This window comes from Haliotis asinina, chromosome 3 (assembly GCF_037392515.1).
Source record: "Haliotis asinina isolate JCU_RB_2024 chromosome 3, JCU_Hal_asi_v2, whole genome shotgun sequence".
NCBI classification, from domain to species: Eukaryota; Metazoa; Mollusca; class Gastropoda; order Lepetellida; family Haliotidae; genus Haliotis; species Haliotis asinina.
In genome coordinates this window covers 16,407,717-16,428,978 of record NC_090282.1, presented here as the reverse complement: position 1 = coordinate 16,428,978, position 21,262 = coordinate 16,407,717, and the positions used below count along the sequence as shown (strand labels likewise).

Here is a 21,262-nt window from a genome sequence, read left to right as displayed (position 1 = left end):
TGAAGCCACTTACTTCAGGCAACTGATCCCAAACCAGATTTTGCAAATTAACCCATACTGTTTAAACGTATTTTTAATGCATGAACTGGTGTATTGTAAAACGAATTCGTACCGATGAAAAGATTATTGTCATTCAATAAAAAATCGAGAATTCTTATCACATCTTTACACAAAAACGCAGCTGTTCACATGCACGATATTTGAAAATGCTTGTAAGCAAGTTGATGTATGATGATGCAACTAATCTACATAAGGTTTGCAGTTGTTTCCCCAAGTTAGTGGAGAACTTCATCTTCATTGTAACCATATGCAAACGTATATGTAAACGTACATAACTTATAGATAAGGTTTCAATTAAGTCTATACATTTCATTGGTAGTATACAAGACATAAGTACCACAATAGTACCCTAAGTACCCGTCTAAACAAAACAAAACATCCAGCCATGATACTACTATTTTAAAAATCTAGCAATTTATGTGACTGAAGCATTTAATGTCCGTGATGACAACCATGCGGTTGTATAACAAACATGGGCCTTACAGGTTATCATCTACGCAATAAAGGGTCTGAGTTTGATTTTTGACCGTTTCTTTGTGGTTTTGTTTGATGAGATTCAAGAAGTACGAAAAGATTTTAGTCAGTCACATATCTTAAACTAACTCTTCTCAACATCACAAAAATGCACGAGGTGTTTTATTTTCACCTGTGAGGGGACCATGCTTGTTTATGTTTCATCTCAAACAATTCATGTCCATATTGAGAAGACTCGTTCAAATGCGCTATCAATGTATGCGATGCGAGTGTGTGTTATGCTTCTTTGAGCAGGATGCCATTTGCATCAGCTTGACGTGTCACAGTGGTACAACGTATTACTGACAGCGGATCATAATCAGGCTAAAGTTGAACTGTACCGCCAGTTGTAATACCATAGGTCTCTGTAGACCTGCATTCTACAATACATCAATGCATATGTGTGTTAAAGGGAGTACAGTCGACCGGCACAAAGGTAGACAGCATGACTGTTTTACGCCCAGATGCTCTATGACTACTGTCCATGGGAAGAGAGTATTGACTGACATAATACACGGAAACATCATGTTGTTGCCGCTTGTGCACAATCAAAACTATGATGTCATGAAGTTGCAATAAAACTTCCACAACGACCATGCTAACCTCTATGAAACTCATACCTTCCGAACTGAATCGGTAATACCACCAGTTACAGATTATACTAGGGTGAGATGAAAACGTACGTTCGTGATTCCCTAGATTCCGTGTCTTTGTCATACGAATCTCTTGCTTCCAGCATGAACCTCCTGATCCAGAATGTTGCTCAGCTTACGAATCATCACCTATTCTTAAGCACGACGCTAAGCCCCATTACACTTCACTTCACATAAAGACACGGTGTGCAGTTTCCTTTGTATGTTACTGTATAGGTAATTATGTTAGGTTAATTACTCAGACCAATCGCTAAACCTAGATTCGTATCAAAAGGACACGAAGTCTGCGTAATCACGAACGTACGTTTTAATCTCGCACTGCTATAAGCCATGACAGGCTTGCCAGTACTACCGATTCAGTCCGGAAGGTATGAGTTTCCTTTGTACGTCACTGTATAGGTAATTATGTTGTACTCAGACCACTCCCCAAACCGACATCCAAGAGCATTGAGGAAAAAATAACAAACAAAACACAGTTCCATGATGCATTTATTTTCAAAGAGACCAGTATATATATTAGATATACATATAACTTGATAAGATGAGGTACGTCTCTGATAAGCGTTTCAAAATTAGCAGCAATGCCATCCTGTTGTATTAAGTCAACATTTCACAACAATGCCGCGATGGTTACTTTCCCTAGCGTACAATGAATTTCAAACATTTCAAAATATATGAATGTATTTAGGTTAATGTTCCTGGTATATCTTGTATACAACTAATCGATTTAGTTTCTTCTCTTGTACATAGGGAATAATGCCGCCAGAAAATAACATTGTGCTGACGTATTGATTGCAAATTCAAACTTCACATTGAAATAACATGGGGCCAATCCGCAAGTCAGCTGTGTATCCGGTAACACAATGGCTTCCTAATGCCACTAAAGATATGTAACCCAACGTGAAATAAGATATCAAAACCAGTCAGTGGAGTTTATTAGTAGTATTGACGCTGACTTACTGATTCTGATATGAATACGAAATTGAAATGTTACTCAAACTATAGCTTTACCTTGCTGCTTACATTATATCATAAGTTGTTCACCGGTCCCGAGGTAGGGCATGGGTTGATGTATCATCGATGTTTGTTAATGTTCCTTTGAGCCCTTCGAGCGGCCACTGAACAACGTATTTATATTACCGAATACCTCAATGACAATTTTTGAACCGTTAGAAGCATGGGTATCGGATCGTATACTGCAGCCAACTTGTGTATATGAAAAGATTCCAATCTTTCTTGCTGTTTTTCCTGCAGTTTTTGTCTTCGTGAAATCGCCACGGTGTAATTTTGCTTCTTCATATTCACAGGCACAACATTTGAACGTTTTGTCAAAAAATATTAACTGGAATGCGAGGAAAATCTTTTCGTAGCCATCGCCAGATTTTGCAGACGACACAAGAAAATCAGATTTTGAGTATCTCCCGTCCATTAACTTGCATTCGCAATGTATGCGTGATGAAATGTTATTCGAGATGAAGACGTACTGCCACGAAGTACCTAATGAGTTGCCATTGGCAGCGAGGTACATTGATATGTACTTCGCTTGTAAGTGGGATACATTGAGAATAATAGAAGAGCGCTAAGCCAAACAGTAAACGACATTAATGTGTGAGCATTGTTTAGCATTTGTCATAGAATATGATATACGACGGTACCCATCATCAATAAACTATGAAATATGTTTTAAAAAATGTAAACAATCATATATCTTACGTTCATATCATAGCCTCCGGCTTCATATGGGACGGTAGTTTTTGCACATGTACAAATTTCATGAAGAGTTGAACAATACACTGTACGTTGATATGCTATACAGTCTATGAACAAGTGATCAGTGTTTTTTCTTCTTTTCAGAATTTCAGTCATACCATGCTGTTAACAAGACTTGGGAGGTAGTAACCGATTTTTTGTATGAAAACGAAGATTGTAACAACTATTTGTCTCCGACAAGTCTGATATCTCATTGAAAACAAATCTCATTGTATTTATTGTATGTCAGGAGATGGTACGTAGATGATAATTATGTTAATAATCTATACAGGAAATACATACATGAAAAGTCGATGTAGAAGAAGCGGAAGGGTATACTGTTAGCTGGCTTCAACATTAGAACATGGCACAGATTATAAAGACCAACATGTAAAGAATCAAACCAGTAAAGAATCAAAGAAGAATACAACTATACCGACAACACTTTAAAAAAAACTGAAATGGATCATAACACATTTTATACACGCTCACGCTCATTCTGCAGCTAATAAGGTCGGTTTGACGGGAGCGCCCTCTGGTTGCCGCTTGGCGAGAAGCCGCCGATACGGACGGACTTGATGGAGCGAGGTCTGCTGTCGATATAGTGATCACCTGAAAAATAAACAGTTTTCACTAAAACAAAATACATACATGTGACAACACTGGTGTCTTTGGATTTTTGATCTAGAATGTCGAGTCGGTGACTGAGGTTTTCCGCTGCTTTTAACAATATTCAAGTAATATCAAAGCAGGCAACACAAAAAGGGGTTCCACACACCCTAACCATATGGGGGATCGAAGTTGGGCCTTTGGCGTGATGAGCGAACGGTTTAACCACAGCAGAGTGTGAAAATGTCAGAGGGACGTCGCGTACAGGTTATATCCTTTGGCGAAGACCTTGATAACGACATGGGTACAATGTGTGACTCCCGTTTCAGGTGTCCCCCGCGGTGATAGTTCGGGAATATTGCTAAAGACGGTGTACAACATAGCCTTGATAACGACAGTAAAGGTCAGGGACATAGTCTTTTAATACATGTTGAGTAATGTACATACTTTTACCAACTATGTAAAATGTAACTGATCGATACAGCGAATGATACTGAAGGGCACAAGGAGGTTCATCCGATTCATTTAATTACCACTGGAACTCAGCACAGGTCAGAAACCTACTCTAAAGCTGACAACGAAGAAACGAAGGCTATAAATGGCTAGGAAAAGACGAGGGCCACTAGACCGAATAATCGACATGCAGTTATTCCAGAAGTCTTAAATAAGGAGGAGGAGGCGAAGGACACAAGACAGAGAAATCTGTATATAATTCCAGAAGTCTTAAATGACGAGAAATGTAAGGAAGAGATTTAAATGACGAGGAAGAGACAATGCCACAAGATCGAGAAATCTGCATACTGTTATTCCAGAAGTCATCCCTGTAGTCCCCTGAGGCCTTATAGGTGTTGTCCCGGAACCCGTCTTGGGGGGGTGGAGTCCGTAGGCTAGGGAATGCAAGAATGAATTAATCGCAAAGTTAACACCTCGGAAAACGGTAGATTTGATACGCTGGTGGAAAAACTGATGATTATATTGTACAAACTTTCAGACTATTGTGTATTACACATAATATATTTCCCGTGTTTAAATCACAACGGCGTTGCCTTTGTGGAGTTTTAGGAAAATCACGTTAAAATGTTGACGTTAACAGAATCAATCTAGGTGTTGATTATGACGATAACTTAGACATATTTAACACGAATGTAGTAAGTTTAAAATCAAAGTTAATACGTGGATTCGATATAGTCTTTCCATTAAGGTTTTGTGTTTTATAGAAAGTGTATTTTCCATGTTGTTTCTTAACTTAGCATGTGTGTACTGGTTGTGTGATATATAATGTAGTTCCCTACTCACTGGCCGTAATCTGGGCCTTCCGGCCTAGGTCGGACCTGATTCGGTTGATCCCTGTTGGAAAATATAGCAAAATCATTTAGTTGCTTGAATCTTTTTAACAAGATAGATTTGACATCAGTTGGCGTGAATCATAGCAGAGCAAATAAAACAAATACAAGGAGTGTAAGGTGCATTTTAAGATGTTCAAGAACACAGGAACGATTAGTAAAGACTGAAACTTATGACAGCGAATGGGTCCTGGGCATTTTTCGTCTTAACAACAGAGATGTCATTTATTTAATGATCGCAAATAATAGAAGTGAAAGAATTTGTTGAATATATGGCGTCGGACTGTAAATAGTCAAGTCTTGAACAGACAACCCATTGATCAACGGTGTGAGCATTGATCTTTGCAACTGAGATACAACGACATCTGTCTACAAGGTCAGCGAGCATGACCTCCCGATCCCGGTCACTACGACTATAGCATGGGTTACTGAAGATCAATTCTAACCCGGATCCTCACAGGACCGAAAATAATAAAAGATGTGGGAAGATAAATGTGACTTTGTTTTCACTCACGCTGGCCCGCCACAACAGTTTCCACACATTCCTCCGCCTTGTCCCCCTCCACCTATCCCACCTGATCCATTAGGTCCAGTTGGTCCACAGCATGTACCGTACCTACAGTACCTATACAGGAAGTAGCCCACCACTAGTAACAACAGGAGGATCAGTAGCGCGATCAGGATACCCAAGACAGCAGCCCCAGCAGGAGTCGAAAATACGTCAGATGAAGACACTGTAGCAGCTGTTGTGGTGGGTGTGGTTGTTGTCGTTGTCGTAGTGGTCGTTGTTGTGGTGGTGGTGGTAGTGGTGGTGACAAAGCTCACATAGTATGTTGTCGTTGCGGTACGGGATGGGGTTCCTCCATCAAACGCTATAATTTCCAGTCTACAATCAGAGCAGTCTTTGTTAGCCGGGAAACGGTTCAGATATGTTATCCGGCCGTCATTACTGAATATAACGTTGCTTCCCAAATTGACGCTACTTTGGAGGCGTAAGGTAACGTCATTGTTGGGAGAGGTTAGGTCGGCGTCAGTGGCGGTAATCGTAGCCAGCGTTGTTGGCGGCGTGAGCACGTTCTGAGTAATGACGACAGATGTGGGACTGCCCCCAAAGTCTGGTGTCTGTGTGTTCTGATCCAACACTGTCACCTGAATGAGAGCGGATCCTGTAGCTCCCTGGTTGTCCGCTACCTCTATCGTCAACGTTGCTGACGCGGGGAAGAGGCCACCGTCGACGATATAGTTGCTACTTATTCTGAGGTCGTCATTCTGCAGGGTAAAGAGATTGCTGCTGTTTGCGGGGTTCAAGAACGGCGAGAGAATGATGTCTCCTTCCGGATCTCTAATTGTCAGACCAAGAGAACACGCTGAGCCAAATTGCTGAAACGATAAAACCTTATTATTAAAATATGTTAAACTGTTCTGTAGATAATAAGCATACAATTTCATTAATGCCAGCTTCTTGTTCATTGCATAGGGCAACGTTTCAGTGGGGATTCTTGCACCGTTATCAAGCTAACACTGACCCATATGATGGGAAGTATGTATGCGTAGTATGACACGACAAACAGCAGATTAACATTAACACTGTACATTTGATAAGTGATAGCTGGCATATAGCTAATATGGCCAGTTTTCGAGGAAGAAAACACCTGGCACCTTTCAGTAAACATGCAAGCTGATGGGGCGCTATTAATAGCAGAACTGGCTGCAGGTAGAACAGCCATGTAATCTACAAGCCTGTGCTATGAAACTTCAACTCCACACGTGCAACTTGCACACGTGGCTGTGTTACCAGCACGTATTCCTTTCTCGTGGAAAATACCGGAAAGTACCCCCAAAATAATGTTCGGGTGTACAAAATTGTGAGACAAATTATCAGAGTTGGTCTGTCGACTTCCTGCGACTGTGCACAATTTTGTTTTGTTGCAATTATTAAATTTTGTGTTAATGAACAATTCATCTTTCAAGGAAATCAAACGGACTCTAGTATAAGGAGTGTCTATGTCTGCTTGGTGGGGCTGTAGTAGTCTGCTTATTTGTTTTTGTTAAAGCCATGTAGAGTAATGCTACAGATGTGGGCGAATTCAAGCTGGATCAGTTTTGGTTTGAGCTGTAGAACTGATTTTAAAGTATGCCTCAGACAGGTAATTATTCTTACTGAAGCCACATAATTACTCCTGGAAAGGTTATTTTGTCGCTTGTGTGTGTGTGTGTGTGTGTGTGTGTGTGTGTGTGTGTGTAAGGGAAATTAGCGAGAATGACAGACAGTATCACAATTCAATGTAATTTATAATAATATGTTGTTGATCATTCTAGGTTTTTATCGTCCCGGACAGTTTTCACCTTTATCGATAACGAAAGCATTTCTTTGTTCTTATGAGTTGTGTCCCTTCCTAGACCTTCCAACTCACTAATCAGATTCATCCTTTCTTATCACTTACATCTGCTTCAAACAAAATGACGGCACCAAGTCAAGACGAGCTGATCGATAGCCAAGACCTTTACGTTACGGTTATAAAACATGTTTTTTACCAATTACCAACCGAAGCAAACGAAATCATGTCTTGACGCTAGCTGACGGTTCTCATGCTCTGCAGATCATGCAATTGCCTAAAATTCTGAACGGCAGCCGCTGTGTTGCTAATGAATCTTATGCCGTTTCGTTACGAATTGACTGAGAACAAAACTTGACGCGATATTTCGAGGCAGGCTGTTTTCTGTCGTAAGTTGCTATTGTTCGACGCATTAAGCGATGCAGATATACTGATACAATGAAAATTTCTCTACACCGGTACGCCATCAACACCGGTGTGTTTTGCCGGTCCTACCGAATGCCGGTTTAGAGGGCTTCCACTGTATTGTTCCGGGTGTCCTATTGTAATTTCACGGTGATTATTCTCACCGGGAACCGGTTAGACATTGGTTCAACGTATCTCTACAAGACATAGGGCACAGAGCTAGCATAGTGGTTTGCTCGTCAGGACGAAAAACCGGGTATTCCCACATGGATACAATGTGTCAAGCCGCTTTCTGGTGTCCTCAGCTGCAATAATTGTTAGAAGCGGGTTTGAACAAAGCCAAACTCACTCACTCACTCACTCACTGTACATTGCCTTGCAATTAAGGTACTTACATTGCCTTCCAGCAACGTGCAGAAATGAACAGGTCTGCTGAAGAACGGCGGTTCATTGACACTGGCAATGGTAAGGGAGATGAATGCGTTGACGGAAGGGAGGAAGCCGTCGAAGAGGGCGAAAGACAAGTTGACACTACTGACAGATTCCGCATCCAGGAGAGTTGCACCGTTAGCAACTGTGTTTAACCGAACTTGATTAGCTAAAATATAGAAAATTACGAAAATGTTTAACTGTTCATATATGGAGCGGGCTCGGTGGTGTTACAATTCATCCACCGCTTGGAAATTTCTTTACATGATATATGTTTGGATTGTCCAAATTTCATCATCGTTGCTCCGAATCCGACTAAGGATTTCTTTTTACCTGTTTCATACAGACTGACGGTTCAAAACACACTGGTTTTACTTGAAACGATACAAAACAGATTGCTGGTCGGTGTAGCAAACATATCCGATCTTATCGCGAAGTGGCATCGTTTTCTCATATAACATACTATTAGATATATGTAAGGTACATGATTTTGAATATGACCATACAAAGAGATAAATCATGTATGTAAAATATATGTCTACTGGTGAAGTAAATCAAAATGTAAATTGCCGGACAAAAGAAAGTACACCTTTCAACATTCAACTGCATTACCATGTACAGTGAATCTGAGACTGATTGTTTTCATCAAGACATCACCTGAGATACCGACTCATTTGATGCAGGTGACGTCACCTGTGAGATCGAATACGTCATCGAATTGTTCAAAATGTGGTACGTCGTGGGATCTTATGACTTGGTCAGTGTAGCGAATAGGTGTCATGCCATTTCTTCGTCCCGGACCGTGATTCTGGAACACCACGGGGACTACTCTCAGGTTTTGACGGATCGCGCCACAAACCATGATGATTGGACCACCCGAGGAGTCTCTTTAAGAATACACGCGTTGGAAAGCCGTTCAAGACGCCTTCGGTATACTATCAACCTGCCATCGGCTCGAAACACAATATCGGTTTCAGTCAGAAAAAAGCACCGTTCTCCTTTGTTGATAACTTGAATTTCGATTCTGAGTTGCCCATTGTTGTCGTTTTGGAGGTTAAGACTGGCCCACGATATGGTCTGTTACAGCAGAAGTTTACTTTCGCCCAAACGTCGACGCACTGTATCGGCACTTATGAGCCTCTTGTGAGTCCCAGTTGTATGTATTGGTCTTGACGTTGGCAATCTGTCGGTCTTCACGTTGCTATGTTACTGAAGGTCACCCACTGCGTGGATGGTCGTGGCTGCTGTTAGTAGCCTGATACCGTTTCTACAGTCGGTAGATTGACCTAACATGCACATTAAAATGATTGGCAAACTTGCATGCAGTCTGGACATTTCGCGATTGTCCCAATGCTTAGTTTCTCTCATCCCTCGTAAGTCGTGGAATGGCAACTGTATGAACACAAGAATGACTCGTTTGGGACTCGTTTTCATTGGTAGATTTGTCACGATCTGCACGTGCATTATTACCATTTACCACGTCTGTCTTTTTAGTTCGTTTGGTCAATATGTTTTTTCATCAGAAACACACTTGCGTTGACACACTGTCAATTTGAATTAAGTGAAACCATTGTAACAACAGGCTACAGTTATAATAAAACCACCACGTTTTCAGAACAACATTTTGAATTTGGCTTAGAAAAGTCGTGCTTCTTTTGAGGTTCCGTATATGTATCCACCATCGAATATGAACGCAAACTTCTTTTGCCCACCAGTTCACACAACAATCAACTAAAAAATCACGGTCAAAGGAACACGTTAAACATTCCAGCTAAACATTGGTTTTCTATATTCTACACCAGCATGACTCACTTCCGGGGTTGAATACGAACTTGGATGCCTCTGAAATGGGATTGACACTGAAGACAGGGGTTATTGTCTGGAAGATGTCTGGATCAGATAAGGTCAACGTGGCAATCAGTGTCCCGGCCGGAGCGTCCTCGTTGATGGTGATGTTGAGAGGGAGGTTCTGCACTGTAGGACGACTGTTCAAGTCTGGTGGGAAAAATATACCGTGCATCCATGAAAAGCAGTCCCGACAAAGCTCATACAACATGGTTTGGCACAGTTTGTGTTGATCAGATGCTATTCCTAAAGGGCAATAGGTGAACAATTGTCTTACTGAGCTCTTCAGACATATAGATAATATTTTGTAACTAAAGCTATATGTTGCTGTCCATCGTGCTTACACATGGGGTTGAGAGAGGGGTGTCAAGACGTTGAAAAGGCAAGTTTGTCAGAGCTTAGACGCAACATGGGTAACATACTTACTGTATCTAAGATCTTATATATCTCTAAAGGACACGAACACTTATAGTTCACAAACCGACAAATATTTGCATGTCATCCTTTACATAGCTCTGCATGGGCAATGTCGTGGCTTTCTCCACCAAACCAAGGAAAATCTAACCAACGAACTATCTCAGTGTGTATACATTTCAAACATTTGCTGTGTATCGTTTGCTTCTGAGTAATGAGTATACTTACTGATGAAGTTGACAGTGATGGTGAGGGGTCCGACGACGTGGTTGCCGTCACTGACGTTGACTCTTAACGTCACTGGTGTGACGGTTGCCGTCCTCAGGTCTTTAATGACAGATATTATTCCATCCTCTACAGACAATAATTGAAATGAGTGAGTTAGTTTAGTTTTACATTGAATTTGGGTCCTCGGCGTAACTTAACAAGGATGTAACCGCTGGTCTAGCCCCATAATTGTATTTCAGAGATGTAGTGAGTGGGTGGGTGAGTGAGTTTAGTTTTACGCCACACTCAGCAATATTCCAACCATATGGTGGTGGTCTGTAAATAATCGAGTCTCGACCAGACAATCCAGTGACCAACAACATGAGCATCGATCTGCGTAATGGGGAACCGATGACATGTGTCAACCTGATCCCCCGATCCCATTAATCTCCTCTTACGACAATCATAGTAGCCTTTTAAGGCAAGCATGAGTTGCTGAAGGTCTATTCTACCCCGGAACCTTCATGGGTCTCAGAGGTGTAAAGGGAAAGGATGTTAGTGGGGTTTTTTTCTCCTGCGAGTATCACTGGTAATTCTACGGCAGTTTGTGATATCACAGCAACACCTCCGTAGGACGTAAACGGTTCTCACCACGATGAGCGTTCCTGATCCTGGCGTGTATCCGAAAGCGCCGATTAAATGGCTCTTAGGAATAACTTCTACAGTATACAAGTTGCAGTTGTACGTTTACCCTCCGATCTGGGATGTGCCGAAAACAGGGTACATTCAGCAGTGTTCCAGTATCAGGTATTGACTAGAACTGTCTAGTTACTTTACTCCTATTTAGGAGTTTTTAACCTTCTTCCAGGTGTGTATGTCAAGAGAAATGTCACTGGAGCTGGAATCTACTCTGATGAAACATACATTTGCAATAATGACCTTGTACTCTATTAAATGCACTCTACATAATGCGTGTTGACTCGTGGTGTTTCATGCAATAAACGTTTCATTACATGATAGGGATGATAGTATTTCTTAGATGTACTGTGTCACTTGAAGTCATTAATGATTTTACTTACGTTGGCTTATCTGGAAGAGGTCCACGGTAGAAGGCTCGACGGTCAGCACATATGAAATGGGATCGGTCTCGTTGTCGGTCACTTGAACATCAAATACCAAAGTGCCCACTGGCCCATTCCTTGCGTCTAGGGTCACCGTCACTAAAATATAGGTCAGTAATATACGTCATAGAATGTGTGGTTGTGAATAGTTTGCCTAAGCGGAATATACAAAGACATATTTTATACATCGTTTTGTTTTTACGCTGTTTTACCGACGCAAGAGCGCAACTACCGCTGCGATGTACCGTCTACATGACGGTAGTCTGTCACTAATCTGGACCAGTCGACCCTGTGACTGATTTGATGTACACCGTTCTGTGCAATGTGTATGCAATGACACACATCAGCAGAGACACGGTGTCTGACCACTGGAGGCTGTGTAACATCTCTTACGACAAACGTGGATCGCTAAGGAGCACTAAACTAGAGATACACGTACAAGGTACCACACGGTTATGAAATGATGTTATACGGATACAGCTTGTGAAAGATCCGATTTCTTAGTAAAGGTGGTTAAACAAGTTAAAGTGAGTCCCAGTTACATATACCATGGTAGACGAGTTGTGAAATGAAATAGTGCATGAAAAATCCGATTGCCTTTAAATTATGACAGATATATAGGGAAAAGAGTTAACCTGTTTCAAAAGATTGGTAATAAGTAACATGGTAACATGTTTACATAACCAACGCAACGCAACGTAGACAAGTAAACAAAAGATATACTGAACAGCAAAAGAAACGCAACTCTTGCTTTTTGTCAAGTTTGTAAATAAAAGACATTGACATAAACGCTTACTATTATGAGATGAATCTTACTAAGATGAGACTTGCGTTTCTTTTGCTTTTCAGTATAGTACTTCAGCATCCTCACCAGTTCTTAACAAAGTGTAGGATCCATTATCAAAACAATAATTTTGTCACTGTAGGTGAATAAAATCATGGAATAAAAATCTACGCGTTATTAGGATGTAGGTTTATGGCGTTATCTTATGGATACTAATGATCATAATCAGAATAATTCACTTATACAGCGCCTAGTATCCATCTTGACTAGTTGCTCACTGGACGCTGGTATGAGAATCTGATTATTATTACCCCGGATAACGCAAGTTGCCTTTGTCACATGATCTCACCGGGTGCCCATTCTCTCCTGGGTGAAGAGACGCAGTTTTGAAACAAGCTCATTCCTAAGGTGAGACCACATGTACCACATGCTCCGTGTAATAGCACGGTTGCTGGGTTTATCGTGAGGTTTGAACGCAACAAAGGAAAAATAAAATTATTTCTCATCTGATTTTCTCCGCTGCTATGTAAATCAATGCCTTGATGGAATGAACAAAATACTCTTATACTTGTGCACACAAAAGCCAGGTCCGCTGGATCATTCTTATACTCCACACAAAACACCATTTGCTACCAAGCAATCTAAATTTGAGCAAAATTTCGCCCGCTCTTGTTTTGAGTTATGGCGGAGTTGAAAAATCTAAAATTTTACGGATGGGTATACTGAACTTGAAGTGTTTGAGAGAGGAAACGAGTTCATGTTTCACAAGTAACGAGCGATTCAAACAGATACGTATGAGGTAAACACATTATCTGAAAGAGGAAGAAAGCTACAGTGATGAGAATCGAATGCACAATAGGAATGTACACAAAAGCGGTCACCAGACACAACGTGGATAAGGATTACGCGAAGGTTGTAGAGAAAGTAATTCTTGTCAAAGAGGATCACACTGTGATAAATAAACAGCTAAATTATAATATCATCTCGAAAATATACAGTCAGGATAAATGATGATTTTATGTTTTTTAACCAATAAAAAAATCATAAGTAAATATAGATCGAGCCATCTTGGCAACATGAAATACAAAATTGACGAAGGAGCTACCCCCAGGAAGGCCGGCCACGACAGGAGCCTGGTTGGGAATGATGTCTACTTCTAGAGTCTGACTCGGACTCGTAGTGATGCCGTCAGTGGCCATACACTGGACCTGGATTCTGTACGTCCTGATGATGCTGTAGTCCAGGTTTAGTCCTTGGTTTGGGACGTACACGATGAAGAATCCTGTTGAGGAGGTAACATGTCAAATGGTCACTGGTACAATATAGTTGCAATAGCATGGTGAGTGAGTGAATATAGTTGTAATTTAAATTTGATTTAATTTTAGCAATATTCCAGCAATAACACGGCGGGAGACTCCCGAACTCTGTCTTTGGCGTGGCTAACGAACGCTTACCCACTGGGCTATCCCACCGCCCAGGTTAATCATAGACGCATGTCAATCAAACCTCCTTGGTCAGGTATTCGAGACATCGTATTTGATATGGTGTTCCGTGCTACGTAAAGCGATAATGCTGCTTAAGAAGTGTATGCTGTACAGAGGAGCGAAAATAACATTCGATCATTTACTGAGAGGTCGTATAAACTCATGCAGTGTGGATACACACAAGCCGATACACGTGTGCACGTGTGCACGTACGTACGTACATACATACATACATACATACATACATACATACATACATACATACATACATACATACATACATACATACATACATACATACATACATACATACATACATACATACATACATACATATATACATACATACATCACTAACTTCAGGAAACAAAATAAGAAAGAAACATTTTGTGTGTTTCAGATAACCAGACGTCCTCTAGAATCAAACGTAGATATTAGAGTGCATCAAAATGAAATTTGAAACTACAATGGCTTGTTAAAGTTACTCCAACCCAATTTTGGAGTCTCTACCCATCCCCACTTTCAGATGAGGTAATCTAAAGGGCATAATTTATTCTAATGTTTTCACTTATTCATGCATGATGCCAAGTGTTCAAATGAAAAACTGTATGCACACACAAGTATCAGCTCTCAATATATTGTAAACGGAACCAACATGCATGTCTGGACAAATGTTTTGGAAAGATTAGAATGGGGGCGTCCTTTAAAAAACAGACTCGTCTCAATACAAATAAAACAGTCCAAATCTTTGAATGGTGATTATGACGTGAAGTCATCCATACTATACTGAACATATATTATATCATATTATCTGAGCGCATGCCATCATCCATGACGTACCAAATGACAGAATGTTTTCACTTTCAGCAATGTTTAAAGAATATTACACCCCAATGTGTTGTGATGACAAATATCTCGTTAACCACATTAACCACATGTGTGAAATTCTAGATATACCTTTGCTAATGATTCCTTCCAAATAAATTGGAACCTTTTCTAACACTGGACATAGAGAATATAGTGGGCCACCACTTGTCTATAAATGTTCCTTGGGTCAACTTACTGTTTGAATTGGTCAGAAAAGTATTAGTTACTCTGAACACATCAAACGGTCCATTGTTGAACAAGTTGTTGTTGATAACGTTTCCCGTGAAGAATAAGTTCCCGTCGTTGGTGATATCGACGAGGTTGCAGGTGCCACATTCGTTGCCGTTTGCGTTTTGCGTATCGGTGCAATTGATCAATGCCAGTGTGGTCTGTACAACATTATCTTCATGGAGGTTCACTGTTTGGAAGGGCTCAATAAGAGGCATAGGCATAGCCGCCTGAAAACGTTGAGAAGGAGGGAGTAAGTGGTGTGTCTCTGCGTGTCCGAGTGGGTGAGTATAGTTTTAAGTCGTTTTAGCAATAGTCCAGCAGTATCACACCAGAAATAGAACCCGGGTCTTCAAGCGGACGCAAACGGGCTACCCCATCGCCCCGTCAGCCCTAAATATCGACCCATTACCGATAAATATATGGGAAGTAACTTTGATAAAAACCTGTCTCAAAGAAATGATATATTCCACACAACTGGTGAGCGGTGACAGTGTTTTGAACATGATTTAGAAGCAGCCCATCATTAAAACCCGATCTGTGTGTATTGTGTGGGTCAATGAAAACTATATTCAAAAGTTTGTCCCCGATTTTACCGAGGACTTTGTTTTCATATCGATAATCGTTCATAACTTTTCCTATCGATATTTCTTATTATCGCTCCAGTCTCTCACATTTATGAGCTCGAGTATGGAGTTGAAGAACAATGATCATCTTGTTGTAACGAATTCCTAGACTTGCACAACTGAGCCAATCATGCCTCCATCAGATTAAATCATTGAATTTGTTACATTAACACATTTCTCACTTTATTATATCTTCTTTCTATTAATATCCCTAATAGGTCTCCACAGAAGCCGTTACACACGTTTCACACGATACAAACGTTTGTCACTGAAGATCACGCTTCGCCCGGATTCGCAGACCATGTTTTATGGGTTTTTAAAAACCAAACTGGCTCGTCACGTCCAAGACCCTGGTTCCAGTTTGGATATGGGTACAGTGTGATGTCACGACCTGTTGTTCATACGTTGACACAGACTACTGAGCACCTACGCATTTTCCAAATAGTGCGCACATACAGAAGACACGTTACGGTGAACTGAAGAACTGAACCAAATTAATGAGATCTAGAAGCAGAACAGAGAGTCCTACGTGTTTAAGCCCATCGTTTTAACTAATTCCACAACACATTTTTAACCTCAGTATGACATTCAACAAAATTAGATGACAAAAGTATTTTTTAACAAACCAAAGCCTTCTTTTTGTATCCATACATTTTTCCTTACGGACATGGTTGTAAGCGCATGTAATTAATTATCTTCTGCAGTAATGTTTTATAAGTAATCTCCGGGTACTTACTACATTGTTGAGGCTTATGATGGTCAGCAGGGACACGAAGATGATACACAATCCCCGGACATTACACTCATGGGTTGCAGCCATATTGGCCGTTGACTCTTGACTACCCTCCTGAGAGAGATAGTGAATGTATATGGTTGCACTCGGTATACAACAAAAGGCTCCGTTGTGGCTTTCAATACGTTTTATTGTAAGGCATATAAGTCAGGACAAATGATCAGCGGGAGATTTCAATTCATTGCAAGCGTCAATAGAATGATCACTTTATATGCCGAGACGTTCGACCATTGACTTTCTCACCGTCAGAAAACACATAGTGCCTAATACGTTTGTTTTCACGGATTCCGAACATCAGGCAACAGGATTAGTAGATAGATGTTTCCTTGGGGTACACCCAAATTGCAAAAATGGGAATATGTGCACAGAATTATCGCTAATTCCTTATTACTGACTGATTACTGATTGCACGATTACTGATTGAATACTGAAGGTTCAACGACCAACTGAATGTATTCATTTGACATGCTGTACATTCCTGACCATTGTACATACAATCAACGGTTCCATTTTAATCCTAACCTAATGACATACTATCATCATGGTGGTTACTGACATGCTTTATTAAATTAACATGACTAGTTTCAAAATTATACTTTATAAGTTTACTATAATTAACTTAAGAATCATAATTACTATCACAGTACTGCTTGATACTTACCTTGTACCACTTTAAGCTGATGCTACACAGGAGAACAAGTTGTATGGATTGACTTCTTCATTGTATTACGTATCGGTGAGCATGTCAAAACCTTTATCAAGTAAGTGATTTTTGCACTAGGAGAATACATAGGAATAAAACAGTTTTTCATAGAATAAAATCATCTCCTCAAAGACGAAGTAGCGATTTGCGAATTTTGTTCACCTGACTTCGTATCATCTACAACACCAATCAGCGATGTAGTGACATTGTAAAGTTTAACCATCCTCATAATTTGTATAAACTCAGCAATCCTTCATATGTTCTGGTTTTTTGTTTGTTTGACACCACACTTAGCAATAATCTAGCCTCACGGTGAATAATCTTTAAATAATAGAGTGTGGACCAGACAATCCAGTTATCAACAGCATAAGCATCGTTGTACATAACTGGGATACGATGACACATGTCAGCGAGCCTTTCCACCCGATCCCGTTAGTCGCCTCTCACGACAGGTATGGGTTTTTTACTGCAGGTTTAAATCAAGTATTTCTTCTACTGTTCGATTACTAATCAGATCGTATAATATATAACTCTTAAAATGACGTCAACGTCAGTTGACGTTTCTTCTTATGAGTATGGATATGACCACTACACAGTATCAGATGCACGCAGTAGTCGTTCTAAGCAATCATTATATAACGCGAACAAATCGTCCCAGTACACCCCCTCTGTTGTCAGAATATGTTAGCTGAAGTTCCTTTTGCGAGATACGTTATTGCCTATAATAATCTGGATATTGTTCAATATATCCTACGGTCTCTTTAAAGGATCAGCGCCTTTGTGTGACCTAGGCACGCTTGAGTGGATAAGACATACAGACAAATCCTGTCAATTCCCTCTTACCGAGCTACACAAACACACATATTTACGACTGTTGGGATTTGTAAACGTATTTGAATGTACAGTGACATGGTTTTCATCAACATGTTTACACTGAGAGCCCCCATGCGTCACTCGGGAGCTAACAAACAGTTTTCTTTCACACGCAGTGTGAAGACAGGTATAAATAATGTTTATGAAAGCAGCCTGTTGCTATCAACAATGCTATGTGATATTTGTTGTTTACACTGACGTTCGACCCCTTGCATTGTGTAATATGATACAAGGGTTTACTTATTCGATGGTTCATGAAGTAAATATTCAAAGCCGAATTAAATTTATATTCTTGTTTTGAAATAGCCAATAAACATGTTTTCTTAAGACCATTTTATTAATAAAATGTCGCAATACGTATTCACACTTCCTGCGACAATATCTCACAAATTATTGCGTGCATTCAATCACATTCAGGTAGCTGTACACTAATCACCTTGACGTGGAAATAGAGCTACCGTGGACAAAGTGAGTTTAGTTTTACGCCGCATTCAGCAATATTCCAGCTACATGGCGGCGATGTGTACATAACTGAGTCTGGAGCAGTCAATCTGGTGGTTACTAGCATGAGAATCGATCTGCGCAGTTGGGAACCGATGACATGTGTCAACCAAGTCAGCAAGCCCGACCACCCGATCCCTTTAGGCGCCTCTTACGAGAAGCATAGTCAGCTATCATGGTAAGCATAGGTATTTGAAGGTCTGTTCTACCCCGTACCTTCACGGGTTTTTGGATAGTAACATCGGAAGGACTTAAATGTAGTTTTCCCTGCCACGACTGTCAGCTGTGATGGCACCTATCATGCCACCTTCGTATCGTTGGAATATTGCTCAACTTGTCAAATATGAATTAATGAAGACTTTGGCCAAACATATAGTGGTGCTCCAAATACAATATTATTTATAACCGGTTTTGTGTCAATAAGTTACCTTTGTATGAAAGAATATTGTAAGCGTTTCCGATTCGTTGAAAATGTTACAAAGTGCATATACTTGATAAACGTTGAAATCAGGGTGTGATATATATCAGTGGCTGAAATCAGAGTGTGATATATATCAGTTATTGATTGGCATTTGTTGTTGCTCTGTTTTAGAGTCCTTTGTTACCACTTGCTGAAACACGATTAATCTTAATTCAAGAGCTGTATGAAATATACTGAACATCATTGAAAACGCACCACCCCTAAAATTGTGGATTTCTAAGAGCAGAAGTGAGCAATCTATGTAAATTTTACATATTTGTGTAGACCAATGTTTGATAAAGAAAAGAAGCAAAAAACAATCAAGCAAAACAGTGAAGATTTAATGCAGCTGACAATGAAATAAAGATGGGGTCAAAATGGAAAGTCAGTAGCGTGTATGACCCCCGTTAGCAGCAACACAAGCTGTGCAACGTCTCCTCATTGAACGGATAAGTCTCTGAATAAAGTCCTGAGGCACTGCATTCCACTCTTGCTGCAAGGCATTGTCGAGTTCCCCAAGGTTGTTGATCTGCGGACGACGTGCGAGGCGTTGGCCGATGTAATCCCACAAGTGTTCGATGGGTGACAAATCTGGTGACAATGCAGGCCAATGAAGTAGAGGAATGTTGTTGTTAGCCAGATACTGTATGGAAACACGTGCAGTGTGGGCTCGTGCATTGTCATGTTGAAATGTGTGCAGATCTTGATGCTGGTGAAAGAAGGGAACGACGTTGTTCTGAAGAATGTTGTCACGGTAGTAAACGGCATTCACTCTGCCACGACAAACAATCAGAGCGGTTCTGTGGTGATAACTTATCCATCCCCACACCATAATGCTGCCTCCACCCCACCGATCGGTTTGCACAACACAATCCGTTCACCCCGTCGACGCCATACCCGTAGACGCCCGTCAGCATTTCGCAAGTGAAAACGCGACTCGTCGGAGAACACCACACCATGCCAACGTCGTGACAACCACACACGATGCTGTTCAGCCCATTGTCGGCGTTCACGGCGATGCCTGTCAGTCAGGACGGGTCCAACGTAAGGGCGTCGACAACGTAACCCTGCCGCACGGAGACGGCGTCGGACGGTGGAAGCGCTGATCAAACCACGTCGACCCTGGACAGCGTTGGCGGTTCTGGCAGCGGGCAAGGTTCGATCCCGAATATGGCGCCGTACAATGTCTCGATCTTGACGAGGGGTGGTAACACGTGCCTGACCTGGGCGTTGCCGGTCCCTGCTGGTTCCTGTTTGTTGGTATCTGTTAGCAAGCCTCAGAATGGTCGAATGATGACACCCAAATCGTCGTGCAATGTTTCTGCTTGAAGCGCCGACCTGCAACATACCCAAGGCCTGTTCTCGTTCCTCTGGTGACAATCTTGGCATGGCGAAAAAACTTTACTTACGAAAGTACTGCGAAAATGAGAACGGTTTTGTGCCGAAGGTCATTTATACCCCTGAACAGCATGCTTTCTGCATGCAATTTGTGCCCTTCGTGTGTGATGTGCATGAATTTTGTTGTTTTCATGTGATGTGTTCGATGATGTGTTCGAACGATCCGTTTTTTACTGTAGAGCGTTATTTACGATCTAGTGTGTTATTATCAAAATTCCCACCATTAATTTTCCATTTCCAAAAGATTCTATTGCCTTATTTCAAAATTTACAGGTGGTGCGTTTTCAATGATGTTCAGTATATATACTGTCTACTTTATGTTACTGTTCATTTGAATAGTGATCACATGAGCACATTCCACCTGATATATGTATTTCAACCAAATGACAGTTCTGTGTCACGCGTACGTAGAAAAATGCCACAAAACTTATTCGGTAATCCTATGAAACATCTGCGGAGGACATTCAGGAGCACAACTCACAAGATTCATATTTGCAAGTGCAATGTATGTCTGTCGTCTATGAGTGTTCTTGTCATATATCTGGATTGTTCAGGTGTGTGAGGTTGTCAGACTAATGCATGGTATAGGGAGGGCTTTCCCATGTTTAGAACTCTCTGTAAGTAAAGCTTTCCGCGTCTGGGGGTTGCTATAATTTACAAATATTGATAAATAGTATTTACAAATAACTTAATAAATAATTTATTAACACCGTATTTTTATATGTTATGTTGAGGTATAGGCAGCATACCTTAAGTAAGAAATCGCAGACTGCACCTGTTTGGTGAGTTCGTAAAATGATTCACAATGCATCTGGCTCGCTGGTTATACCCGTTAAGTGGGGTTTTGTTGCGCTTTTCCAG

At 40.8% G+C, this 21,262-nt stretch overlaps 1 protein-coding gene across 1 annotated transcript; it reads right to left on the bottom strand.

The window, feature by feature from the left end:
• Positions 1–3,480: 3,480 nt before the first annotated feature.
• On the bottom strand, positions 3,481–16,493 carry LOC137279261 (protocadherin-9-like). The gene is made up of 11 exons (XM_067811769.1): positions 16,410–16,493; positions 15,016–15,277; positions 13,574–13,750; positions 11,643–11,783; positions 10,585–10,710; positions 9,910–10,092; positions 8,064–8,266; positions 5,442–6,307; positions 4,881–4,931; positions 4,386–4,471; positions 3,481–3,587 (listed from the first exon to the last, which is right to left on the bottom strand). The coding sequence occupies exons 1-11, from the start codon at positions 16,491–16,493 to the stop codon at positions 3,481–3,483; spliced, it is 2,286 nt and encodes a 761-aa protein (XP_067667870.1).
• Between the last annotated feature and the right edge of the window lie 4,769 nt (positions 16,494–21,262).